This window comes from Callithrix jacchus, chromosome 15 (assembly GCF_049354715.1).
Source record: "Callithrix jacchus isolate 240 chromosome 15, calJac240_pri, whole genome shotgun sequence".
NCBI classification, from domain to species: Eukaryota; Metazoa; Chordata; class Mammalia; order Primates; family Cebidae; genus Callithrix; species Callithrix jacchus.
Genome location: NC_133516.1, coordinates 6,823,744 through 6,846,889, shown reverse-complemented (window position 1 = coordinate 6,846,889; position 23,146 = coordinate 6,823,744). Strand labels below are relative to the sequence as shown.

The following is a 23,146-nucleotide window of genomic DNA, read 5'->3' as shown; positions in this document are numbered from 1 at the left end:
GTGGTGATTAGGGTATTATCCTGGATCCATCTTTCTTATACCTCTCTCCTCTATCATATCAAGACAGTCAATAAGCCTGCATGAAAAATCATGCAGAAGCCTGAATTAATTACAGAGAGACCTAATATATCCGTCTGGCAGAAAACCCTTTAATTTACCCACTTTCCTCCAATTCTTTGCAAAGGCTCCTCAGAATGGTCAGATATTTGCATCATGGCTTTCCTTTTGTTGCCTTTGTTCTTTTGCGGGCCCCAACTAATTGCTTGAGAGTGCCCTTAATTCTGGACGCTTTCTGACAGAAGCCCTGTGTGCTAATATGGAAAACTTAAGTAATCTGCCTTTTCAAAGCACAATGCAGAATTATTGGTGGTGCTGTATCTTTTGCAATATCAGAGGAGCCGCCAAGGCCTCTAGGTAAAATAGAATTAGGAACTTCTCTATACACTTCCTTTACCCTGAGACTCAAAAGGATGGCTCCTGCTGAGAAAAGGCTGGGAAAGTAATGAAAGTTTTCGTTTTTCTAAACTTGTAGAAGTGTTCTTTCTGAGTCAGCTGTGGACAGGGATATTCACTGACCTCAAGATTATGCTATCCAAAGAGGATTGTGTTATTTTCATACAAATGAAAAACTTCTCACAGAGCCACATTCATTAGAAAGAACAGTGGTGGTTGCAGGGAGGTCCTAAAGACCTTAACAGCATCACTTCTTTTTTAAAATTTTTATTTAATTATACTTAAGTTCTGGGATACATGTGCAGAACGTGCAGGTTTGTTACATAGATATACACGTGCCACGGTGATTTGCTGCATCCATCAACCCATCATCTAGATTTTAATCTCCCCATGCATTAGGTGTTTGTCCTAATGCTCTCCCTCCCCTAGCTCCACACCGCCCTCCTATTCCTTCCCTAGCCCCCCATCCCCCAACAGGCCCCAGTGTGTGATGTTCCCCTCCCTGTGCCCATGTGTCCTCATTGTTCAATGCCCACTTGTGAGTGAGAACATGCAATCTTTGGTTTTCTGTTCCTGTGTTAGTTTTCTGAGAACGATAGTTTCCAGCCTCATCCATGTCGCTGCAAAGGACATGAACTCATTCTTTTTTATGGCTGCATAGTATTCCATGGTGTATATGTGCCACATTTTCTGTATCCAGTCTATCACTGATGCTGAAGAAGATGTAGAGAAATAGGCATGCTTTTACATTGTTAGTGGGAGTGTAAATTAGTTCAACCATTGTGGAAGACAGTGTGGTGATTCCTCAAGGACCTAGGCTTTGGTGTTTGTAAAATATGAGAACCTCACGACATCAGCTCATTTGCTTTGTATTTGTCATAATGGGATTGCTGGCATACACCCAAAGGATTATAAATCATTTTACTACAAAGACACATGCACATGTGTGTTTATTGCAGTGCTGTTCACAATAGCAAAGACTTGGAACCAAAAAAATCCCCTTCTTAACCTCTCTGAGCTGTGTCTGCCCTTGCCCTTCATCCCTACCATTTCTTTCCTGGAATTCCTATCCTCCCTTTCCTTTCTCTCTAGAGCAGGAGATCCCTTTCTACCCGTTATGAAACAATACTTATGTAGACTTCTGTTTTATCAAATAAAGCTGCTTTTTATATGGATACATTTATTTTCCAATGTACAGCTTTTACTTATTAAAAGTCAATGTATTCCTCAAAACATTAAAAATAGAGTTACTGAATGATCCAGCAATTCTGCTTCTGGGTATCTATTCCAGATAATCAAAGGGGCTTAAAGAGATATTTGCACACCCATGTTCATAGCAGCACTATTCACAATAGCAAGACATGAAAGCAACCCAAACGTCTGTTGATGGAAAAACGGATAAACGTATATCTATGTGGCATATATATGTATACAATGGAATATTCAGCCTCAGAAAGGAGAAAAATTCTGACATATGATACAACATCAATAAATATTCAGGACATTATTCTAAGTAAAATAAGCTAGTCATGACGGGGCCCAGTGGCTCATGCCTGTAATTCCAGCACTTTGGGAGGCCGAGGTGGATGGATCACTTGAGGTCAAGAGTTCAAGACCAAGCTGGCCAACATGGTGAAACCCCATCTGTGCTAAAAGTACAAAATTAGCCAAGCATGGTGGCACACACCTATAATGCCAGCTATCTGGGAGGTGGAGGCAGGAGAGTCATTTGAACCCGGGAGGCAGAGGTGGCAGTGAGCCAAGATCACACCACTTCACTCCATCCAGCCTGGCTGGGTGACAGACAGAGTGAGACTCTGTCTCAAAAGAAAGGCTAGTCCCCAAAAGAGAAGAACTGCAGAATGCCTCTTGTGTGAGGTATCTAATTAGTCAAATTAACAGAAACAGAGAAGTAGAGTGGTGGTTGCCAGGGGCTGGCGGGGGAGAGGGAGGTGGGTTGTTTGTTTAATGGGTACCAAGCTTCAGTTTTGTTAGATGAAAACGTTTTGGGAATTGCTTGTACAACAGTGTGAATGTGCTTAACATGATTGAACCGCAGCATAACAATGAATAAGACGGTAAATCTTATGTGTCTCTTACAACATTTTTTTAAAGTAAAGGCACAAGGTTTAAAAAAAAGTCATGTGTAAGGACAATGTGAGGAACACAAAATACTTGAAATCTGGAATCGTGTGTTGTGATTTGTCGTCCACATTTGATGTGTATTGTTTGATAGCATATATATTTTTTAAAATCCTGTAGCCTGATGACTTTTTCTTTTTCCTGCTTTTTTAGTAGCTTGCCATATAATTCCATCAATTAAGATTTCAGGAGCATTTTTATTGAATTAAACTGGAAACATAGTTCAACCATTCCTGCTGTATTAAAATTTGATCTATACCACATTGAATTTTTGTAAATTATTATTTTTAATAGTAATTAAGCAAATGATTTAAAAAGCAAATTGAAAACAAACCCTTTTCTGCAAAGGTTTCACAATGCTTGCAGAAACTCCATAAAACCCTAAAGCTTTGGTGACCCACAGTTTGAAACCACTGCTGGAATTCACTACATTAATCTACTTGGTTTTTACCTCTCTCAGTCAACTCTCCACACATCTGCTGGACTTGTCTGTAGAACAGAACTGACCTTGACATGTCCTTGCTTAAACACCCTCAGCATGACTCCATCTCTGCAGCAAGGTGCTTATCCCTCGCTGTCTGTGAGTAGCACTGAAAATTCCAACCTCGAGTCTATTCCCAGAACAAATAAGCCAAATATTTTGGGATGGGTTCTGAGTATATTTCAACAACTCCCAAAGTGTAATGTGCAGCAAGAATGGAGAACAACTGAGTTAGAAGAGAAGGCTCACACTCCTTACCGCGACATCTAAGAGCCTCAAGATGCGATCTTTTCCCGATCATGCCTGACTTCAGCATGGCCCCACATATGGCTCGAACGAGGTCCCTGGTCACGTGTGCACCCTAACCCTAACCCTAACCCTAACCCCTCCCTCCTTGCTTGGGTTGCTCTCTCTATTTCCGGCCTTTTCTGTTCTATCCACTGAGAGTTCACCTTGACAACCACCTCAAACATCACCAGTTCCATGCTGGTTCCTTCTTTTCTTTGTCCCTCCTTCCCCGTTTCTTCTGACCAATGAATAAACTCTACTGTAATCATAGCTTTCTTTCTTAAATAAGATCTGTCTCTCCCTGTTTGGCTCATTATTGATGCAAATTCCTGGGAAAAGTTTCCTTACCAGAATAAGTACATAAATGAATGAATGAATGAGTGAACAAATAAATAAATAAATAAATAGAATATCAATTAGATTGCTAAGAAATCTGATCACTCTATCTCTCTATAACAATTCATATTCTCTAGTGCTTTGCAGCCTTTTATTATCTATAATTTGCATCACAGAAAAGTGCTGCTGTGTCTTGGCTGAGTTCAAACCTGGAGTCCTCTACAAATCTCAAGCTCACCCCACCAGACACTTTTATATATGGAACTATTCTCCAGTTTAGAGAGTTTAGGGGTTTAGATGGAGAGTTAATAGCAAAATGGTCAGGTACCTGAGCTCAGGTAGCAATTGTTGAGGCTGGTTTTAAACTCTAATTAGAAACCTAAAGTATGTATTTCTTGTTTTTTTGTCCTGCATTTTCCTGAATTCATTATCACCAAATTGTTTCCTAACAGTTTAAAAATCCGAGTTCTTATTAAGGCTGCATGTTTTACTTTTCCTGTCATTTCTTCCTCCCACCTCAATTTTTAACATTTGGGATATTTAAAAGCCAACACAAAAGAAGATGTAGCCAAGGAGATTATCAGCAGGGCCACTTTTTACTAGCATAACTCGGCCAGAGAGGGAAAGATGAAAATCATCTAAATATCTTGCTGATAACCTTGTCAACACAATCCATGGCAGTTAGAAAAATGAATGGTGAGGAGCACGTTATTTGAGAATGTTTACACGACGTTATCAGCGCTGTGGTATTTGAGGACCTTCAGTGTTTCTGCTTCAGGAGTCTCAATGCAGTTCGCGGTGAGTGCTGTGTTTGTTGTGTCACTGCGGCAGTAAATGGAAATGACAATGTGACTTCGTTCCCACTCATGCTTGGTATGCCAGTCTTATCCCAAGTGAAACCTTCTCTTTGATTATTCTATGGGCCTAGCTGTGCAAACTCAGTGTTGTGCACCTTTCATGAGGAATTAAGCTAGGGAGAGACCAGTGGCTTTCAACTGCCTGCACTCTTACAAGTGAGCTTTACTTTCCCAGTGGCTGCGTCCTATGGTCACGTTCTTCTTCACAATGATGATATCCGAGATAAACTTTAGACATTAACAAATGGGTACTGAGCTGTACATTGTGTGTCTTTGTACCATTGTGTGTCAACATCGCATTCCAGAGTGCCCCACAATCATAACTCGTTAGCAAGGCAATGATTGTCAACTGCCTGCGGAGCTCCTTTATGATGTGATAAAAACCCATTATCGAAAAGAGGCATAAGAATGTCATTGTGTGAGTTAAATTTCTCCCCATGATGCCTGTTTAAGCCAGGTAGCTTGAGGCTGTGCATTACTAACCCCGTCCTTTGAGGAATCTCCTCAGCGTGCGTGGCATCTGTGTGGAAGAACAGCAGGTACACCAGTGAAGGCTGAATCTCAGATGGAAACTCCACCCACCCTCTTCTTTCCATATGCCACAAAGCAACCTTAAATTTGAAGCAAACAATGGATTGGATATATTAATGGAAAGAGGTTCTCTTTCCACTAATTGGATGCTCTAAAGCATCCAATAAATTATACCTTTTGGTTTGGGGAGAGATTTATGGGTCCTGTTTGAGAGACAGATTTAGTGTCTGGTACAAAATTGAATCTCTTGCATTTTAGAAACATGGACATTTCTTTCAGTCAGGCGGTTGTAACAATATCTCATTCATTCCTGGACTTCACTAATTGTAACGGGGTTTGGCAATCCCTGGGGTGGTGGTGGTGGGAATGTGGGGCTGCAAGATGGGAGAGGACCATGGATAAACGTGTTGACTCTTTTAAGGCAGAAAAAAAAAGCAAATTAACCAGTCATGATGAGGGGAGGTGGTAGCGTAGTTAGAGAAAGCTTGGACTTTGGATGTATATGTTCATTGAGTTCATATCTCAACTCTTCCAATTATTAGTAGCTTTGTGACCATAGGAAAGAATGTTTTAGTCTTTCTGAGTTTAAAAATAGAAAAATAATGCCTGTGTAGTAGAATTGTTGTGCAGCTCAGATAACATGAGCAAAGGTCAAGTGTGTATAAAAGGATAAAATCAATGGCGTGTTCTTACTGAGGAGAGGTTATTAAAGTTGAAAATAGATCATCTGCAGCTGGATGCATGGGATGTGTGAGTAGCACTTCAGAAACTTAGCTAACAAACGCAGAGCATCCGAGGGATTAAGACTGAAGAGCAAGATAAAAGGCGTTGGCATCTGTGGGAACAAATCTAAGCTTAAAGGTGGTGAGAGCTAAGTGGCTGAGGTGGTTGAGTGGAAGGTGCCTCTCAAGGGAGTCCAGATGCATTCTTGGGGTCATCATTCTGCTCCCCTTCCGTGCTTCTTCAGAAAGCTCAAGATTCCCTGTCTGAGGGTTTCTACTGATTAAACCCAGATCCACACACAGAGCATCTGACTTACTGAATGGTGCCCAATAAAAAGCATTTATTTTCTTAGTCTTCAGTTTGAAATGTAAAGAAACACCTATGCCACTTGTCATCCCCTGCCAGGCACTGGCATGGCAGCTGTCTGAGTTCATTCTCATGCTGCTAATAAAGAGTTACCTGAGACTGGGTCATCTATAAAGGAACAGGGTCTAACTGACTCACAGTTCTGCATGGCTGGGAGGCCTCAGGAAACTCACAATTATGGTGGACAGGGAAGCAAACACATCTTTCTTCACATGGCAGCAGGAAGGAGAATGAATGCCCAATGAAGGGGGAAGCCCTTGTAAAAGTAAAAACACTGGATCTCGTGAGCACTAGCTCACTGTCATGAGAACAAGATGGGGGAACCAACCCCCATGATTCACCTGGTCCTCCCAGGACACATGGGGATTATGAGAACTACAAGATGAGATTTGGGTGGGGACAGTCAACCCATATCAGCAGCTAAGGATGAGCAGGACCTCAGGCTCCTCAGAAAGCTGACGAGCAGAAGCGGAGCAGGCACTCAGACTGCCAGGACTCAGACCATGATGGCCCATTCATTAGATCAAGTAAAAGCCTTTGTTTCTCAAAACTTAAATCAGGGATCATAACACCGACCTGCCTGGTATTTGGACATCATGAGGTTCAAAGTCAAACAGAGATAATGGATGATAAACACACTGGAAACAGTTAACCATCATATGAGGATGTGACAACTTTTTAACATGCCCAAATACCTCTGTTAACAGTGATTGTCATCCAACAGTTGACAGCCTCAGCATATTGATGTATTGATTTTTGTTTCTTTTAGCGAATACTGTATATGACCACCAAGGCATGGAATAATAAGACATTAGTAATTCAGTTTTCAAGCAAATAATTGTATGCCCACGTCCGTATTAGCCCGATAAATGACTTCATAGTAGTGTGTCCTTGGAAATGAGAATTACAAACAGACTTTTCATAAGAGAAGATGGCAGAGAATGAAATCCCTCTAATGATACTAATATGATACTTTTGTATTGTTGTGCAAGTTGGGATCTCAGTGTTATTTATTCATTTCACATTTTTAGTGCTTTTTATGTGTTAACATTCCTCTTTTTTATCTACACTCACTTATAAATAATGCTTATATGTTGACAACTTCTGAGTTAGTTCACCTAGATGCAGCCTCCCCCTTGAATTCCAGGCTAAAACATCCCATTGTCTACAAGGCATCGTCACTAGAGTGTCTAATAAGCACTTCAGTTCAACATTTCCAAGATTGAGCTTCTAATTTGCTCCTATCCACTGCAGACATGCCCTTTCTATTCTATCTCAGAAAATGGCTACTTCAATTTTCCAATTCTTTTGATGACCCCCAAACATGGGGGTCATATCAGATTTCTTCGTTCTGTCACACTCTACGTCAATTCACCAGCAAATACTATTGCTTCTAGTTTTAAAGCACGTCTCCAGGATCAGGCAGCTTCCCACCGTCTTCACTGCCTCCACACTAATTTCTTGCTCAGGTTGATGTAATTCCCTCATAATTGGTCTCTCTGCTTTTGCTCTTCTCACATTTCCCACTCTCACAGACATCTTTACCATGAAAGCCAGAGTGAGCCTTTGAAATAAAAACAGATCATACCAATTATGTGCTAGAATCCTTCCAGTGACATTCCATATTACTCAAAGCATAAGGTCCTACATGATCTGCCCCATTTCTGGGGGCACCTGATCGCCTATACACTTCCCTTCACTCACTTTATTCTTGCCTCAGTGATCTTCCTGGTATTGCTCAAACATGTCAGGCACCCTTGGGTAAGTAAGGAGGGAGGGAGGGAAGAGGGCATACCGGAAGAACAAAATAGCATCCTCAAAGGTATGGCTCAGTTTCAGTGCCTCTGGGCTCATGCAGTCATGATGAGACACAAAGGCTTAGTCAGGTAATGAATGTTCTGGTATGTACAAGAGGTTGGACTTTGTCCACTAGGTATGCAGTAGCCAATAAAGAGTTTCCAGCAGAAGACGGACATGATCAGACTTGCATTTTAGGGATTCAGGGCGGAGATGTATTGAAAGGAGAAGATGACCTGTTGGAAGGACATTGTAGTAACACAGGACAGAGACACAAAAGCCCAATCTAAGGCCAGGGAGTTGGTAGTAGATAGAGACAGGGGGTGGACAAGTCATTCCAGGAAGTAGAATATGCCATATTGTGGACATTAAATAACCATTGGTCAACAAAATAAGCATTGGTCAAAATCGATAGAATAACACTTTGTCACCAGTTAGTTTTCAGAGTAGATTGTAGTGGGAGAGTTCGTCTCAAGGGCTCCAAAACCGACTCTGAAATGATTTTGCAAAATTTAACTTATCCAAAAAAAAAGTGGACTCATAGAAGTCAAATCATGTCTTTCGATGCAGTATTCTCTGGCTAGACTCTGTGGCACGTTTAATTGTGGGTTTCAAGATGCATTTAATGTGATTAGTCCCTGTAGAAGGAACTGAGTCAGGTGATACATGGCTTCTTCCTGGTTTGCTTATTTTATTAGACACCTATTTCATTTCTGGCACTTGTTCCCAGATGTATCATTTTCCATTTTACACATTATAAATAGGCACATAAATATTTGAAAAGTTTCTGTTTCTCCAGTTGAACATGTGCCGGATAATGGATAACAAACAGCTCTGAAGGTACCTGGGCAATAAGCTGCTCTGGCCTCCAAGCTTAAGTCAACGCAAATCTCAGGAACGGCGTGTTATTGGCATGGGGGTCACCCTCACCCCCATTCCCCACACCAGAGCCCCTTCCCTCTGCCCCTACTTTATTTCAAAAATAAAGAAATTGAGGGGTAGGGGGACATGTCAAACTTTATGCCTTTAGTGGCCAAAGCATTTGGAATATTAAACAGTGTTTTCTGAGACCGTATTAAAGCCAAAGAGTCACATGAAAAACGAAAATGGCCTCAGAGTATGCTAACACATTGGGCCCTTCACAGAGATTCTGATTCCATAGAAACCTTCACTTTAAAAAACGCCTCCTGGCAGTGATGCTAATGTAGATGGTCTACACGCCACACTGTAAGAGTGACTTCTGTGAAACAGAATAAGCAGGCACAAACACACAGTTCACGAAAACACAGACCTGCCCGAACTGTAAAGAGGTCATCGTATAGCCCAGATTTCGGGTTGACAGACACACTTCTCGATGAACATCTCCTTATGGAAAACACACGGCACACAGCAGCCGTCATAGGGCCTTGGTGGCTGGTGCCAACACAGCATAGTAATTACAAATACAGTTATCCCTTCCCAGTGGTTTGTGTATCAAGCCCGCCTGATTTTGATGAATTTCGCATATGTATAACTCCTTAAGAGAGAGTGAGATAAACATAAATATTAACTGATGCTTTGTCCTCAGTGCACCTCTGCCTTAGGAAAACAGATGTGGTTCTCTCTTGTGGGAGGCAGCAGCTCATCTGAGTTACCTTTGAGTTCCACCCGCACTCTTACTTTCTAGTCGTCTAAAACAACACAAACTAGGTCTTTCGGGAATGCTTTGCTTGAGGGCTAAGGGTGAGAGGTCACACGTTACGTAGCCTGAACATGATTTCCAACTGCTGGTGTGATTAAGATAATTCAGACAGTCCATAAATATTGCCCGAACAGCAAAGAAAAAGTCCTGTGGAAAACAATATATGCTACAGATATGAAGGGAATGTATTCTTCTGGCCTCGCATGGGAACATCCAACTTGAACTGGGTTGTTATAAAAATTCACATAGGGCTAGCCTGACTCTAGGAATCATCTTATTCAGTAATTTCACCAAAAAAAAGTGAGTGGCAGAATCCTTTTTTCAAACAAAGTTTTATATAGAACCCCTGAAAATAATACAAAGGCGGAGCTGCTGCCGGTGAAGCCAGGAGAGTAGGAAAAAGCTGAGCCTGATTTTTTCAACCTGCTGACAGACCGACCTGATATCCTAGATCGGAGCCTCAGCCTTCACAGGAAAGCACTGCTGGAGTTCTGTCTCTTCATTTTAGACAATGGCAACCGTGAGCTAAGAGGTTAAGGAATTTGCCTACAGCAGGAAGGGCTGGAGTCTTCAAGCTCAACTGAGGAGTCCAGGGACCAGCCCTTATTCTCTGGAGGCCAAGCTGCCTCTCACTCCTCCGTACAGATGCCAGATTATAAAAACACACCACTGGTAACGGAGGTCCCACTGGCATGTACAGCCGCTTTATAGTCATGTGACAGTGGCTGAGAGCCTCTTTCTTCACTCTGGGTTTCTTTACGGAAGGTTTGTTCTAAAGCAGTGAGAGATCAGGGTGCTACCTCCAACTGAGAAGGCTTGAGAAAAGTTTTTGAGAAAATGGAAACCTTCAGTTGCTCATTTACACATGCTTTGAATTCTACTGGGTACAGCACTTGGCTGTAGAGATGGAATGAGCCCCGAAGAAGGGAAAAGTGATGAAAACCTGGCGATCTGTGCAATGAAAGACAAGAAATGCAAAACTCTTATACATGAGACTCATACACACGAGGCTGCCAGAAGTCAGCTCTGTCTTTTGGCAGACTCGTGTGTATGCTGATTCCTCAAATGGATGCTTATTCATCTTAACCGTTGAGTGTTGATTATATCCAGGGATGTTTGGGATTTTTCTCTTGGAAACCTTGGATCTATGGACTAACTGTGAGAGGATGAGAATTACTTTGAATAAAGACCTATCAAAATGTGGCGTATGAAATATCAGTTTCGCATCCGTTCCGCATTATACCGCTTTGTTTTACAAGCTTCCTGGGCCAAATTCTGAAGTAAACGCTTCCAGCCGTCACTCTGTGCTTTACTTTTAGTGGCTCATGGATCATGCGACATAATAAACAAATGAACTTAGTGGACTTGTTTTCTCTTTCATTCAAATAAGAGGAAATGTTTGTGGGTAAAAGTTTACCAGTCCTGTTCCAGTGTTGGAAGTCCAGCAGGAACTCTGCCTTCAGAGTGATTAAAGTCTTATATAGAAGTAGAGTGGGCAGGGCCTGGGCGCCGGCGTGATAGTCAGGATCAGTCGCGACGCCTCGTAGTCTGCCTAGCGTTTTCACCAGCTACAAGCTGTATGGCTCAAGGCAAGTTACTTGACTATTTTGTGCATTAATTTCAACCCTAGATACGAGATCCCAGTACTGCCTATTTCATAGCGTTGATGAGGATTAAACAAGATAAGGCACACAGCTCTTGGAGGAGCACCTGGAATGTACAAAGTGCTCAACAAACGTCAGCTATTATTATTTCCAAGTGGTAGGACAATGAGTGATTTTTTCCTCAAATTTTTTTTTTAAAAAGTTAATGCATTTATACTTTATGTTACATTATGGCAGAAACTAAAGTCATAAATACAAAACAAAGAGTAAAAAATTTTGCGATTTGAAAATGTTGAAAAGCTCTTTATTTTCCTAAATCCAGTGTCAACTAAGGTGAGGTTCAGTTTTTAGGTGGAAAATGTGTATATGAAGGGGAGGAAAATGGATTAAAAATGTATAGATAAAATTGTTCTACCCACTCTTTTTGCAAATACCCATCCTCCCTTCTTTCTTTTCAACAAATATGTGTCACTATGACCTGCCAGCACTAAACGAGAGAGAGAAGGAAGAAGGATGGGAGGAAGAAGATGAATAAATAATGGTTTGATGCAATTTCTCTGGTTGAACCTTCCCAAGTCTCGATGGAATCACATTTTAGTCTTACACCAAACCTTACCTCTCACTATCGTATTTTGGGCCAGCAATTTTAAGTGTATTGTTATAGAGTCAGATCTGACTTGCTCTTACCTTACACATTAGGCCATTAAAAAATTCCCAGCTCAGGACGAATGATTTAAAATGTTATGACTTTCTTCAGGGGATTGCAAAATAGAGTTCTGAGATCTCACTTTTACACCGACTTGCCACTTCAGTGAATTAACCTGCAAGTATTCATTGAATGGTTAATTACTCTGGGTCCAGATTTTAAAACTTTGGCCAGGGCAGGTCACTGCCCTTCCAAATGGCTTCATACTTTCTCTTTTCAAATGTGCGGGAACCCTGGGTGAAATCAGGCTGAAATAAATCTGTTGTCAAGGAGTTCGAGACCAGTGTAGGCCACATAGCAAGGCCCTAGTTCTACAAAAATATTAAAAAACTTGTCAGGTGTGGTGGCACTCACTTGTAGTGCTAGCTACCAGGGAGGCTAAGACTGGAGGATTGCTTCAGCCTGGGAGTTCGAGGCTACGGTGAACTGTGATTGCTCGGGTGAAACAGCAAGACCTTGTCTCAAAAACAAACAACAACAAAAAACCCCAAAGCCCCACAAAAACAAAACCACAGTCTGAGTCCCTGTGATCTGCTGGATCTTTCTGAGACACCCTGATTGGGAATTAGGGAGTGGGGTGTGGAGACAGAGCCCGTTGAATTAGCGCAGTCTGCGGTGCTTGAAAGTGAGCTCAGGCAGAACCAAATGCGCTAAGAGAATTCGGTGATTTTACAACGCACCTAGTGTTTCTGTCAGAAATTTGGTCTCTGGAAACCTGCTGTTTTCCTACTGGGAGGGCTTGGAAGGGGGAAGTTGAGCTGTTAGAATGTTGGGGTAAAAACCCATTGCATTGATTTCATAATGATTATATGTTTTAAGTAATTTTCTGTTTAGATAAACTTGGCTTTCTTTTTAGTAAAGAGTCTTTTTTAAGGCCATAGAAGATGGTTTAAAAAAGCAACTCCACTAATTATTTAGATTTGATTGAAGCCTTTGGAGAATGACTTCATTCACATAGGCTCTGCTAAACCACTTAATAGCTGTGTGACCTGAACAGTCATTAGCTGTTGAATACTTTCTTTGCACCAGGTCCTTGCTCCATGTTTCAGATTCGTTATCTCATAAATTACTCACAATGGTCCTTTGAATGGCCCCTCTTATTTTCTCCATGAGGAGCCGAGGCTTAGAGTTCTGTAGTAACTGCCCAAGGTTTTAGAAGTGGTGTAATGATGCTGGGTAGCTGGGCTCAGTGTCTTCAAGTATGAAACGGAAGTCATGATAGCTACCTCCTGGGTGCTGTCGGGAATACACGTACATGTATACATATTTATGCACAGTATGTGATATCTACACATGCACTGCACACATATGATATTTGTAAATATATTTAGATAAATATTATATTAAAAATTACACACACACCTATACGTGTGTGTCTGGTACATAAGAAACATTTGATAAATAGCTTTATGTCAACAGAGATCACCTTTCTACAGTGAGAAACTAGCTTCTGTAGAGGAATATATAGACATGACACAGGTGGGAAGTCAGTGAAGAAGCTTGCATTTGAGCCTTGCTCACACTCTCCTAAGGCAGAGTGTTAATTGCTTTCTACTATCTCCCTGCTCGAGTTCCCTGAAATTGTAAATCTCCCACTATTTAAATGAATTATACTGATAGGACTCTTTTGCTTCCACCTCGGATAATGGTGACAGAGCTTTTATCTTCTCATTGGAATGAGGCCTCTCCCTGGTAGGCTGTGAGCTTCTTAAAGGCAGGGTCGATCTGGTCAGTGAAGTCATGGCCAGCCGTGGTGCCTGATGTTGCACAGGTGCTCTGTTACTTGCTATCTCCTAGTAGGTCAGCAGAGCCCCTGATAAAAATATTGCTGGAAGAGATCATCAATCCCCTGAGTTCTGTTTACTGGGGGAGAAATATCCTTGGACTCTAGACGTCCTTCCACCCTGTTTCCCAACACTCCCAGGCCTTAGGTCAGCCTGGGGTAATCCGTTTCTGCTGGAAAAGTCATTAGGGATTATCTAGTAAAAATGGATAAATGATGATACCTTAAAAAGATGTTCCCTAGTAGATGGGAAAATACAGTATAAAAACGGAAGAAGTTAAGAGCCATTTAGCTTCAGAAGAGGAATAAATAGATCCACAGAGCAGAACAGAGTTCAAATCATGCCCTCTTCCCCAGTTTCTATGTTCACATCATAAATGTGGCATTTTGAATTAGTAAAGGAAGAAGAGACTTTTATTACATATATTTAGAGAAAAATAAAAGTATATTCCTCCTTGATATCCAAAAGGTAGATTTAATCCTCCTTTTAGTCTAGGTGCATTAAAAAAATCTAAAAATACAAAACAGTATTGTACTAAAAAAGGTATAGGAGAATAGTTTTATAATCTTGACATGAAACCACAAAAGATAAAAACAGCATTTTTGGTTGGGCAAGGTGACTCACGCCTGTGTTCCCAGCACTGTGGGAGGCTGAGGTGGGTGGATCATGAGGCCAGGAGTTCGAGACCAGCCTGACCAACATGGTGAAACCCTGTCTCTACTGAAAATACAAAAATTAGCAAGGCGTGGGGGCACATACCTGCAATCCCAGCTACTCAGGAGGCTGAGGCAGGAGAATTGCTTGAACCGGGGAGGCAGAGTTTGCAGTGAGCTAAGATAATATTACTGCACTCCAACCTGGGCATCAGAGCAAGACTCCATCTCAAAAAAAAAAAAGATTGGCAAAAAATTTAAATTATGACACTATGTATATGTGAATACAGAGAAAAATATTCAATGACATTTTAGCAGTTGTTACCTCTCCTGAGGGTAATGCCAAGATGTCGTCCTATGTTACCTGGACTGTTAGAAAAACATTAAAGAGAAGAATGTTTAGAGAAAACACTGATGTATTTGTCATATCTATCTATCTGTCTGTCCATCTGTCCATCATCTATTATTTATCCATATCAGAAAAATGTAGGGTAGTATCTTTAAGCGTATGCGATTTTAACTTGTATTAACCCTATTTCTTTTATTAATGGAGGTTGTTTTTTTCAACTTTGGTGACTTGCTTCTTGAAAAGTGCCCTCTAAGCTGGTTGTGGTGGCTCATCCCTATAATCCCAGCACTTTGGGAGGCCAAGGCTGGTGCATCACCTGAGTTCCAGAGTTCGAGACCAGCCGGGCCACCATGGTAAAATCCCGTCTCTACTAAAAATGCGAAAATTAGCCAGGCATGATGGCGTAGGCCTGTAATCTCAGCTGCTCGGGAGACTGAGGCAGGAGAATTGCTGAATCTGGGAGGCGGAGGTTGCAGGGAGCTGAGACAATGCTGCTGCACTGCACTCCAGCCTGGCAACACAGCGACTCTGTCTCAGAAAAATGAAAGTACTCTGTCCCTACCTTCTTCTGAAAAAAATTATGAGAGACTGTCTTCAAAAAGTAAATTTTAAAGACATAAGATTTATTTTAGCTGAAATACAATGCTGACTAAAAGCTCATCTTCAGACTTCCTGACGTGTTTGATTTGTGTTACCACAATTACTTTTTCTTTTCTGTCCAATGGCAGATCACAAAACTCCTTTTTAATTTGGCTCTCTGCTGGTGTCTGCAGCTGGAAATTATTTCCACCGCCTGTTTAGGGCAAGGGAAAGCCAGAGATAAGAGGAATCTTAGAATTCATCCAGTCAAATCCTCCATCCTAAATTTGAACTCCCTCCACAAAAACCCCTCTTGACACATCCAAGTGCTCATCCCAGATGCCCCAGCCCATGTAAACGAGGCAAAGAGCAGAGACAGCAGAGGAACAGCAGCAAGGGAGCAGTGGCTGCTTCTGCACCTCAGAATCATGCTAAGTTTTCTGTGCCACTCTAACACGCAGAAAAAGACTCAGTTAAAGGTTGTTTTCTCAAAGGCTCACTTTCGGTTCTACCACACGCGCTGACTAATAAACTTACATGGCAGTGTGCAAACATTAATGGGAATGAATCATTCCTAAATCATCAGCTCACATTATCATATAAATGATCACTTTTATTTTCTCTCCCAATAGTGCTATAATCTCTAATAAAGCAGTTTATACATGTTTTAAGTGAGACTACGGTGTCCTAGAAAATGAGCATTTTATTGCTTTATTAATAAAAATGCAAAATTATTCAGGCAGCTTTGATCAGATGCCTAAGTCTCTGGATCAAGCCCAGTCAGCCCACCTTTCATCTGGAAGAAAAACAAGTCAGACTCAGCCCTGAACCCAGTGCTGCAGAAAGTATCCCAGGCTGGGTGTATTCAAATGCCCAGATAAGATTGCTGATAATAGAATCTGTTTTCAGCCTCTATTCTCTCCCCTTCCCAACACTAAAAATTTCTTTTATCAGAATTTGGGATTCTACTAGCAAAAGTAAGTGGAAAACAATGACCCTACCTTTGATGCATGCTGGTCATGATATGGATGATGAAAAGGAAGTCCTCTAGTCTAGTGAAAGGGATGGTTAATATAATCACTTGGACTTAAAGGAGGCTGATTGGCTCTGTAGGAACACAAAAGAAATGACTCTGAGCGGGGAAAACAGACCTTCCTAAATTTCATCATGCATCATGTGGGACAAGTATATTATGATGATGCTGTTTTCAACAAGTTCTGTCAAAGTCTGAAAACCACAAGCTTTGCTAGAGTTGCTCTTCGCTGGGAGAGATAATCTGCTTTCTGTTTGCAGAATTCCACGTGAAGGAAAGAAGGTCCTGTCCGGAGAGTTTTAATTTGACCCAAACTTTAATCAGATGACTTTTCTGTAGATCCTTCCCTTAGTCTGTCAAGAAGAGCTTTGCTGCTAAAGCCAAAAATATTGGCAGATAAATTCCTTCCTAGAAGAAAGAACATTCTAGACAGGTGCACACAAATACAATACTTAAACAATGGCTATGCATCAGAGGGTTTCTGTTTGTCTTTGAGGGTGGTGGAGGGAGGATATTGTCGTCTTTTGGCATAAAATAGCAGGTGGGATAATCAACGCACCTGTCTATCAAGAGAGTGAATTCAAATGGGTGCTGCTTACTTGATATTAATATAGTAGAAATTTGACTGTTCAGTCCAAAATCAAAACATAGGGATGTTTTTTTTTTTGAGACGGAGTTTTGCTCTTGTTACCCAGGCTGGAGTGCAATGGTGCGATCTCGGCTCACCGCAACGTCTGCCTCCTGGGTTCAGGCAATTCTCCCTCCTCAGCCTCCTGAGTAGCTGGGATTACAGGCACGCGCCACCATGCCCAGCTAATTTTTTGTATTTTTAGTAGAGACGGGGTTTCAACATGGTGACCAGGATGGTCTCGATCTGTTTACCTCATGATCCACCCGCCTCAGCCTCCCAAAGTGCTGGGATTACAGGCTTGAGCCACTGTGCCCGGCCCAAGGATGATTTTTCTTACAAACTTTTTCTTTTGGAGAGGGAGGGAGGGAGAGGGCAACTGAAGAGACTGGGCAGGATCTCTCCTGTAAAGTCAGAACAACTACTGTCTGTGGCAAAGTACCCAGCACTGTCTCCCACTAAGCTTCACTAATTTATCTTAGTCTATACATGTAAGAACCCTCTAATATGCCAGCCCTGGGCCAGATTCCCATTCTTGTTCAGGGTTTTTAAGGTGAGCGGTGAGCTGCTTTGGAGCCTGTGTGTTGGCTGGAATCTAAAAGCCATGCCCAGATGCCATGAGCCATCCCTTTCATCACCTTTTTTTACAGCAGACTGTTAGCTCTGCCCGCCAGGACAACCCCTTGGCTAGCTGCCTTTTGTCTTCTGTACATCTGCTTTGCCAGTACCCTTGGAGAAGTCAGACATATCAAAACGTGACAAAAATAACACCATTTCTGGTTAAATGAACTATGCCAACCCAGGTTTTCTTAACCATGGAAGAGTTTAGTGAGGAGCTTCACAGACTTCAGGCTGACGCTTCCACCTGCTACCGCATCACTTTCAGGCCACGAGAACAGATAGTTATAACACCACGGAGTGCAGTGAACAGCCTGCTACTGGAACCTTTAACTCTGGCCAGTTCCTTCTCTTCTGACCTTCATGTTTCTGAGTACATTTATGTGCATTAGCTCATTTGTTCTTCAAAACATCTCTGTGAAGAGAGTAAGGTAGATCTTACTCCCACTTTTAGAAATAAAAATTTCTGAGGCTCAGAAAAGTTAAGTAACTTGCCAGGATTACACAGCTAGGAGATTTTAGCTGGAAAAAGAAGTTTCTCTTCTGCTCCTAAATTCTGTCTTCTTGAGGACATCATGGTAAAAGATCCAATCAATGAGAAAGTTACTTTTGTAAATCACTCATGTTTGAAATAAATAGCTCAAAGTTCCTATTTACAATTACAGACTGTCACCTCCAACCACTGGATTAAAAGTTCTTGATAAATTCCCAGCCAAAAAGAGACTGAAACTTGCCACTATTAGGTTCCCTTTTTATATCTGTGTAACTTAATTTTGAATTAAATGAGAAAATAAGATTTAACCAATGATTAGCATAGTCTAACGTAATTGCTTACGTTACTTTGTGGAATGTAAATAACAAATGGATTATACTTTAAACAGCCAATTATTCTATAAGCATATTAGCAATTTTTATGGTAACTTTTTATTTCTAAAACATGCATTTTGACATGTATTAACAACTCTGAGGTAGCCATTTCATCCATCAAGTAAATAACGTAGACTTTAAGACTGTTCGCTTGAAGTCCTAAGACACAGATTATGTTAAACTCAAAGCACATTCTTTTTCCTTCCTCCCATAACCAAATGAACATGTAGAAAGTTCTTCCCGTTTTAAAGAGAACTAATATCACTGGATTCTTATTTTATGCCGTAAGTTTTGCATGTACTCTGTCTTTGCTTCTTCAGTTTTGCCATTGAGGAGCTGGGTCTCAGAAAAGTTAAATCATTTGCTCATAGTCATGCAGTTATTTAGCGGTAAAAATAATACTCAGTCCCAGGTCTTCTTTTCTGTATTGTGCTATTTCACAAGTGGCGTTATCATTTTTTTCTTGTAAACAGGCAAATAAACAAAATCATATGCAAAGTCTTCCTATTTATGGAAGGCCTAAGAAACACATGGACAATGGAAATAGAAAATAACCGTTCTTCAGAGAAAGTTAAATGTAAATTAACTTTTAGAGAAAATTGGTGATGGATGCAGGAATAGGTCATTCAAAAAAGTGGCCTATTGAATGATTTGCACCTGTGTTTGTAAAACCAGACAACCCATGTATCTTTTAATTACGTGACATGTCTTAAGGAAATATTAACATATTTGTTGTGCTCCTTATCTGAGTTTATATACACTTAGAACACTGTAGGAAAGGTGGCAGGACTGAAAATATAACCTCTAAAACTGGGGCAAACTTCTGACTTAAAATCACACTTTTGTGAGATCCAGCTGTGGAATTGCAGTGCACTTAGGCTAAGTAAATGGCGAAGTGAAGAGATTCTGATTTTAAAGAGTTCACAGTATTACCAACAAGGATGACATGAATATATATACATAGAGATTCTTCCCTCGGATTCAAGCCTGGTCATATTCTCTCCACTGCACGTCATGAGTATGTACTGCAAGCACTTTTTATTACTCCCATTTCTAAAAAGTGAGACTGGTGGATGCCCACCTGCCTGCGCCCCACTGTCCTCCCCTCTGCTGTAGTTTATACTGGTAATAATCATCCTGGGTGTCTTTTATTTCACGAATGCCTTTATTTCTTTTATTTCATATTATTGGTATCCTGTCAATCCTGTGGAGTAGGAATCATGGCAAAATTGCCATCAGTTCCGACTCTCACTAGATGGTATCTTTATTTTCTTGGATTTGTGCTCCTATATGTCTGGAAGTTGGTTAGTCGCAGCTCACAATTGCTAGTGTGCATATTTTAACCTTGGTATGCTAATATGAACACTGGTTGGGAGGACAGTTAGAATGACAACTTGGCAGCCTTGGTACGTTTTACTTGTGGTGATGTGACATCAACCCTACCCCGGTACCCAGCTCAGCCTGCTGGCTCCTCTACTCACTGAGTCTGTAACGACCCAACCCAAACCTGTGTCTCATCTCTCTCCTCGCTACCCTTCTTGTTAGATATTTTAATATTTCTGTAGCATTTATCACAGTTGAATTTATCTTGTTTATTTTCTTTTATTATTGCCTCTTCTAGCTAGAAGCATCACAAAGATACAGATTTTTTATTTTTAGTTATTTATTTGTTTATTTATTTTGAGATAAAGTCTCGCCCTGTTGCCCAGGCTTGAGTGCAGTGGTGCGATCTTGGCTCACTGCAACCTCCATCTCCTGGGTTCAAGTGATTCTCCTGCCTCAGCCTCCTGAGTAGCCGATTACGAGCATGCACCACCATGCCTGGCTAGTTTTTGTATTTTTAGTAGAGACGGCGTTTCAACATGTTGACCAGGCTGGTCTCGAACTCCTGACCTCAAGTGATCCACCTTGGCCTCCCAAAGTGCTGGGATTACAGGCATGAACCACCATGCCCAGCCCAGATTTAGTTTTTTTTAAATTGTGTACATGGTATTATCCAGAGCATAAGCGACAGGTGTGTGAATGAAATATAAAATCTAAATGGCCATGCCTTGAACTATACAGCCTTTCCGCCCTGATCAAAGCTGACTGGGCAACAGTTCGGCACTTGACCAAGGGCAGCCAATTCTTACATTGGACAGGGATGTGTGACACAGACTGGAATAGAAAAAGGAGGCCAACCAGGCAGATTCCCTCCCTTAGGAATTTGAAGCAAGAGCCATAGAGAGAATCAACATTACATGCTGGCTATGGAAGTAAACATGGGTAGAAAGCAGTTCTAAGATGTAATCCGAGTCCAACAGGGATAGAGACAAGTTGAATATGAAGAAAAACTTAATGAGTAAAGGTCCGCCTGGAAGGAATAAAGCTCACTTAGTTCTGTGGTGTGAGGAGGAGACGTCCTGTGAGGAGCCAGGTTGAAATGGTGGAGTCAAGTGTGAAAGGGCACAAGCCGCCCTGCCTGGGAGCTCAGTGCAGCCTGATCTCCAAACAGGCTCCTGCTTCCCTGTTTCCTCCAGGGGAACTGGCGCTACCCAGCGTCTCCTTGTCTGTGGCGGGAGGCGTGTTTCCTTGGTTTCTGTGTTCCTAGAGGACCTCTGTTCTTTTATTTTAAAGAAACCAATTCAACTGTCCTTCTTGGTGTCCAATTTAGAGTGCCACACCTTTGGCTCTATTCTTGGAAAAAATCATCTAACATTAGAACATAATTTATAATTCACAGAGTGCTTCCCACGGCAACCTCCGTCTGTCATGTTTCTTTATTTCCTCCAGGTGGGAAATCTCTCTCACACTTCTTAATCATGTTGATCTCTCCTTTCACAGGCATCACGGGTTTATTTGAGTAAATGCTTTACATTTTTGTTAAACACTAAGCATCTAGAAAGCAGTTTGTCCCTCAGTGCTTAGTGTCATGTCGCATACAACACTGTTGCTAAATAAAAGCCTTTTTGGTGGGGGGACTGGGTCTCACTCTGTTGTCCTAGCTGGAATTCAGTGGCACAATCATAGCCCACTGTAGCCTTGACTTCCTGGGCTCAAACAATCCTCCCACCTCAGCCTCCTAAGCTGCTGAGTTGGGGCATGCATCACAGGCCTGGCTAGTTTTTTTTTTTTTTTAATGTTTTGTAGAGACAAGGTCTTCCCATGTTACCCAGGTTGGTCTCGAGCTCCTGAGCTCAAGCAACCCTCCTGCCTTGGTTTCTCAAATTGCTGGGATTATAGGTATGAGCTACCACTGTACACAGCCAAATAAAATATTTGGTAAAATACTGAACTGGTTTTAAGACTGAGTGTGGAACAATTCCACAAACTATGGTTGCTCCTATTAATATTATACCACTGAATTAGACCTTAAGTCATAAACTTTGGGAGTTGTTACTTAGAAAACTTCTGGCCGAGTGTGGTGGCCCACACCTGTAATGCCAGCACTTTGGGATGCCAAGGCAGGCAGATCACCTGAGGTCAGGAGTTCAAGACTAGCTTGGTCAACATGGTGAAACATTGTGTCTACTACAAATACAAAAATTAGCTGGGCACGGTGGTGGGTTCCTGTAATCCCAGCTACTTGAGAGGCTGAGGCAAGAGAATCTCTGGAACCTGAGAGGCAGAGATTGCAGTAAGCCGGGATTGTGCCACTGTCCTCCAACCAGGGCAACAGAGCAAGACTCTGTCTCAAAAAAAAAAAAATGTACATATTTCTTCCTCAAATGTATTTACATTTTTACATTTTGTCCATAATAGGTTCTGGAGAGCCTATTATAATATTTACAGTATGAATTTGTAAATAAATAAAAAAACCTGCTTAAAACGTGTCCAGTTACAAAATTAGTAAACAGTTTCAGATTCACTTATTTGAGTTATTCCAAGCATTTGGTTAGGTGTTTATTTCTTCAAGTCATAGTTTCCTGTAGTGTGTCTTGATGAGGCTATTTGTATTTGGTGATTGCTTTTCTTCCTATGCAAGCGGTGTTCTGAGGACTGAGTCTGGGTGAGTAATGTCATTATCCATAGGTTCCACATGTGCTCAAAGATGCTAGAATTGCCCTTTGTTTTATCTTGCTGTTTTATTTTCAAAGATGCAGAAATAAAGTGGAGAGAAGCAAATCTGCAACCAAAATGCACAAAATTACAGGTTCCTCAAAGGTAGTGGAGATCGCACTGGAATTTTGCAGAAGATTAATACATTTCCCCTGTTATTACTACTAGGTATCAGGCTCTAAGCAACTATATTGTTATATTCTAAGGTCATATGTTTGGGATCCTTGATAATCTTTCATCATCAGTATTAGTTGAGAGTAGCATAGAGAAGAAAACAGACAAGATAGCATTTTTTCTTTGAATGATCCTTCTTTGAGAAAATCGGTGATTTTCTGTTTCCTTAGCACTCTATTAAATGGGTCATCATGCATTCTATGTATGAATATAATTGTATAGCTTTGTTGAGCCAGTTAAATGAGCAAGTGGTATGATTCTGCCAGAAAGTCTCTTCTCTCTATACTAAATCGTTATACTCACTCACACAAAACAATGTTCACTGACCAACCACCCTTCCTTTGTATGAGCTATACAGCTAGCCCTGAAAATGTTTCCATTTGCTTGGAGAAATGATTGTGTAACATTTGAACATTCAGAATGGCAGAATTTTAAATTAAAAAAATAAATTCTTACAC

The 23,146-nt window shown here is 41.2% G+C and overlaps 1 protein-coding gene across 2 annotated transcripts in view; it reads right to left on the bottom strand.

Moving 5' to 3' along the window:
* KCNMB2 (potassium calcium-activated channel subfamily M regulatory beta subunit 2) overlaps positions 1-23,146 on the bottom strand; it is a 284,223-nt gene that overhangs the window by 226,538 nt on the left and 34,539 nt on the right. Inside the window, exon 1 of one of the 2 annotated variants that reach the window (XM_035276101.3) lies at positions 16,332-16,379. The exons of the other annotated variant lie outside the window; for it this stretch is intronic. Within the exon in view, the coding sequence (XP_035131992.1) occupies positions 16,332-16,351 (20 nt within the window). The 5' untranslated portion in view covers positions 16,352-16,379. Of the gene's footprint in view, positions 1-16,331; positions 16,380-23,146 lie in introns of those variants that run through there. 2 annotated transcript variants of the gene reach the window in all.